Source organism: Cyprinodon variegatus, unplaced genomic scaffold (genome assembly GCF_000732505.1).
Source record: "Cyprinodon variegatus isolate N-32 unplaced genomic scaffold, C_variegatus-1.0 Scaffold1668, whole genome shotgun sequence".
Taxonomy (NCBI): domain Eukaryota; kingdom Metazoa; phylum Chordata; class Actinopteri; order Cyprinodontiformes; family Cyprinodontidae; genus Cyprinodon; species Cyprinodon variegatus.
The window spans coordinates 75,542-80,600 of NW_015152121.1; the positions used below are offsets into that span (position 1 = coordinate 75,542).

A 5,059-nucleotide genomic window follows, 5' to 3' on the forward strand; every position below is an offset into this window, starting at 1 on the left:
TAGATAGATAGATAGATAGATAGATAGATAGATAGATAGATAGATAGATAGATAGATAGATAGATAGATAGATAGATAGATAGATCACACAGGATAAATGTTTTTGCTTATTGGTTCTCACCAGCTTCCCATTAGTGGCTGAAGGAAGACTGAGCCAGTAGTCCTCTGTGCCATCAGTGAGGGAGGTGTGGAACTGCTTGGTGTCCACACCAAGGAAAGGGGACAGGGTGATGGAAATGTTAAGAAGCTTGACAAGTGGGAGGTCCCTGGTCAGTCTCTTGGACATCCCCCTTTTCCTGCTGTTGAGGTAGTCATGGTCCTACAGAGAAGAACAGGGACACTGAATGATGCTTTTCCAACATGTGGCTTATCCTTTAATAACAAAAACTTTCAACATGTTTTCTCTTCGATTAGGACTTGAGATTAACTAAGTATGCAACCAAAGCTCCTAAAAATTGGAAGTGTCACCCCAGGATATATAAGAACTGGAGGAAGAAAGGGCAAATTAGTCTTTATAGCGTAAGTCTTACATTTGCTGTGTTAATTACAAAAATGATAATTAAATTGTATATCAGGAGTAGGTTACTTTCTGCTCCAACACACCTGAAACAAAAGGCTAAATTACCTTTTTACATGTCTGTGAGTTTAGCATAGGTCTGCCCACTAACTTCATTTGTTTCATGTGTGTTGAAAAAGGAATCCATGCAAAAGCTGCGGGACTGTGGCCAACACCTGTTGTATAAGAAACTGTACTAGTCACTCCTGAACTAAACTTTAATACGTTTTCCATAATGAGCTGCTGGATTTTGGATTCTTTGCATTCATATCAGAACAAGGGCTGAGGATGGCAAGATGAAGGAAACCGCAGGTTAGTATCTTTATTGGAAGGGATTCTAAAAACGTCTGGTTCATCAGCTACAGATATACGGTACGTTCTACCCCCCCTTTTTGTCCTTTCAGGACAAAGGAACACAAAGCCTACAGCATGACGTATTTACAGTACAATGATGGATCCGTGAACTCCTCCTCTTTCTGCTCTGATGTGGGATCCCAGTTGGATCACAGCATTGCACTGGTGTCAGGATCAACTGCCAGAGTTGACATTGGCTTAGATCCTGTTTTAATCTCAGCACATCCAGTTCTTCGCTATCATGCAGTTACCGCACTCTTAGCAACCTGAGATCCTTCCCAGCAGGAGGCTGTTTATCTTCTCTCAGCTTTGTTTGCTTTGTAATGGAACATCACCAGGTATTGACAGGGATCCATTTTACCAGGGTGTAAGTTTCTGGACAGTTTGGGGCAACCCTGACAAGATGTAACTTGACTGACATGAAACATAACATGCAATGCAAATATCACTAATGTAGTCCTAACCTGAAATTATAGTTTGGTTAAGGTTTTGACCGATAATACTGTACTTCAACATGAAAGCAGCATTTCTTTCAGTTTTGACATTTAAGTGAACCTGTTCTCCCTTTTTTGTTTCCCGTGGCTTCAGTTACGTTAGAGGTCTGCTTTAATTCCATAACATGTTTACATCCCTGAACTCTCACTATCCTCACTGTTCTAAGGGTTTATTAGAAAGACGCTCAACAAAAATATAAACGCAACACTTTTGGTTTTGCTTCTATTTTTTATGAGATGAACTCAAAGATCTAAATCTTTTTCCAGATACACAATCTCACCATTTCCCTCAAAAATTGCTCACAAACCAGTTAAAATCTGTGAAAGTGAGCACATCTCCTTTGCTGAGATCATCCATCCCACCTCACAGCTGCGCCATATCAAGATTAGACTTAAGACTTTAGACTTAGAATGATTTATTTGTCATTTTGTTTACACGAGTGTAAAACAAAAAGAAATTTCGTTTAGAACAGCTCTCTGGACAATTTCCTTTTTTTTTTAAAGTGCAGCCTTGAAAATAGTAAAAAAAAAATATATATATATAAACAGTAATATAAACACAGGACTGTAAATTTACAGTTCTATTATTTCAGTTTTTTTTATACATATATAATGATAAAATATAATAAATATAATAAAAAACAATACAATAAGCCATTTTACAAGACATTCAGTAGTTTAATGGCAGTGGGGAAGAAACTGTTATGGAATCTGCTGGACCTGCATCCAATGCTTCAAAACCTCTTTCGAGAGGGCAGCAGGGAGAACAGTCCATAGTGGGGGTGAGAGGGGTCATTGATGATGTTACGGACTCTGGACACGCAGCGCTAGGATGAAATGTCTTTTAGGGAGGGAAGAGGAGCCCCGAAGATGCTGATTACACACCACGATTAGCGCACAGGTGTGCCCTAGACTGCCCACAATAAAAGGCCACTCTGAAAAGTTTTAGATCTTTAAAACATGTGAGCAAAACCAAAAGTGTTGCCTTTATATTTTTGTTGAGTGTATCACAAGAGCTACACTTTTTAGACAGGGGAAATCTTAAGTAACAGGGAAAAAATAAAAATAAAACTAGAAGGAAAACATTTAATATTTCAATCTGGTTAAGATCAGATTTTACTGGTTTTCAAAACATGGACATTAAAGGTATAGTGGAGGATTTTCACAAATTTTTGAAAGGACCCACTTTAAAAAAAATGCACGTGCACAACCTTGTACCCGCTCCCAAGAGGGAATGCACTTCTGGTTAGACCTAAACTGCATTTTGTTGCCTTGTACCTGTACCTGTGTAATGACAATAAAGTTGAATCTAATCTAATCTAATCTAAAAATGAAGATTTTGCAGTAACTAAACAACTAAAGTTCTGAGACAGTATATGGGAACTTAAATAGTCCTTTCATCAACAGTTATTTGAAAACTATTCGATACTTGAACGCTTCAGGAGTCTAGAAAATTGGGCAGCAGGATGTGCGCAGTATGTACCATTTCTGAAAGGAGGGTGGTGGAATGTTCATTAAGGCTGATGACTCCCTCTCCCAGCTGGTGTCTCCTCAGACGATTAGAGAAGGTTCTCAGTTCTCGCTCCATTTTCGGCCCTGTGTCTACATTGGTGAGGAACTTCCAGAATGGCATCCTGTAAAATACACAGAGCCAGCCGGTTTATGACTCAAGAAGGGGAAAAAAAATCATATCTAGTTTTATCTTTATCTAAACTGAACTCACCACAACGTTTTCATGTTTGGAAGCTCCCTGCTGAACTCAGAAAGTTGTTGGACGGCTTCCTGATGAGCAGCTTTGACGTTGTGGGCCACACACACAGTATATTGGAGAGGAAGGCGCTCCATACTTGGCACAGACTTCAAGCAGAACTGCTCTCTGCTGTCCACCCCAAGCTGCAGAGGGATATCAGGGGACAGAAGCACTGTGACTCCTGCATGGTGGAAAGAAGAAAGCAATGGAGTTTATTAATTTACAGCGTCATTATATTCAGAAATTACTAATTATAATCCACACTCATTGTGTAAAACAAAGCAAAGGAACATGTTTTTTGTTGATTTTGGTTGTCTAGTTTGCTTCAAACGTAAGTGAGATGGTCTGTTGCAGATTCCACATCTATGACATAATGTGCAAGTGTTAGTAAGACCTGGGTGAGTGTGGTAGATAGAGAGTTGTGGGAGGTAGAGAGTGGGCTGTGCCAGCTGATATCAGATGTAAGAAAAACACTGCCTGAGATTGGTTGTGGCAGCAGTTTGCTGCTGGAGGAGTTTGGCTGCAGGTTCCACTAGGACAGAAGAGTCCAGAGTCAGGTAGTTGGAAAGGTCTCTCTGCTAGTAAAAATGCACTAGTAGCCCAGCAGGAACTTGACGTTGATGTAACATTGAAGAAATGTTTGACGTTGGATAACCATTAAATTATGATGTGAAAAAGATTGTTGGATTAACTTTAAATAACTTTCTCAATTGAAAATTAGCACTGAACGTTGAGTTCTCAGTGCTTGGGAGTGTTGGCCTAGTGGTTTAGAGCAGTGCGCTTGTGCTCTGAGAAGGTACCAAGTAACCGGTTAGATCCCCACAGACTGCCACGCTGGGTCCTGGAGCAAAAAACCCTTAATCCCACACTGCTCCTCGGGCGTTGCAAATGGCAGCCCACTGCTCCCTACGGGTTAAATGGGTTAAATGCAGGGAGTGAATTTTGTTGCGCTGTACTTGTGACAGTGTTATTTACAATAAAACAATGAGAAAAAAAAAAGTTGAGCAGACTTTGGATATTGGTTACTAGCAGACAAAACTCAATACCAGCTAAATGACAACATTAGATTGATGATAAAAAACTTAACATTCAACTAAATGTTGGCTTTTGGTTGTCAACAGTTGCAACCCATATCCAACCAAAAACCATCATTAATACAACATAGGGAGAACTGCTTACCCACTCTACTCTGGTACCCTAAATAAACTGTAGTGTAATGATTTGCATTTAGAAGTTAACACATTGTCCAGGCGCCACACAATGGCAGCCCACTGCTCCCCAAGGGGATGGGTTAAATGCAGAGAGTGAATTTCGTTGCTCTGTACTTGTGACACAACTAGTGTAATGACAATAATACGTTGGGGAAAAAAAATAGAGAGAATTTTCTGTATAAAGACCATGAACCAGAGCAAACTCCCTTTTAAATAGTTGGACCTAAATGCTGGCAAATCAAGCCTACCAAACAGTGTTTGCCTCTTATTTTTAAACTATTTTTTATTAATGACAGAAATGAAAATAAGCAATTGCCACAAGATTACCATGATGGTAACTGAATGGAAACAGCAAAGCATCTGGGAAACTGACAGTAGACAACCTACAAAGAAGGTGAGGAAACCGACGGGTTTTTAACAACCGAAGGCTGAAGAGTGGGACGAGATCCAAGGATGGCTAAAATGCTGAATGTAGACAGTTGTGGCAGAACCTAAGCAGTAAAATACATGAATGTGGCTAAATTAATGCAAAATGGAAACAGGGTGTCTGAACCAAAACACCATTGGAAATATAAAAAAAACAAATGAAAAAAACATCAAATGATCATGGATTAGGAAGACCAACATGTCTAGTATAAAGAACATATTAAAGGAATAGTACACCCAAAACATGATTAGCCTTCATTTTCTACTC

At 39.5% G+C, this 5,059-nt stretch overlaps 1 protein-coding gene across 1 annotated transcript in view; it reads right to left on the minus strand.

Moving 5' to 3' along the window:
• Nucleotides 1-5,059, minus strand: part of LOC107104255 (SITS-binding protein-like) — a 34,897-nt gene that overhangs the window by 7,530 nt on the left and 22,308 nt on the right. Inside the window, exons 4-6 of the mRNA XM_015404217.1 lie at nt 3,128-3,335; nt 2,888-3,038; nt 122-319 (exon numbers count right to left, since the gene is read on the minus strand). Of these exons, the coding sequence (XP_015259703.1) occupies nt 122-319; nt 2,888-3,038; nt 3,128-3,335 (557 nt within the window). The remainder of the gene's footprint in view (nt 1-121; nt 320-2,887; nt 3,039-3,127; nt 3,336-5,059) is intronic.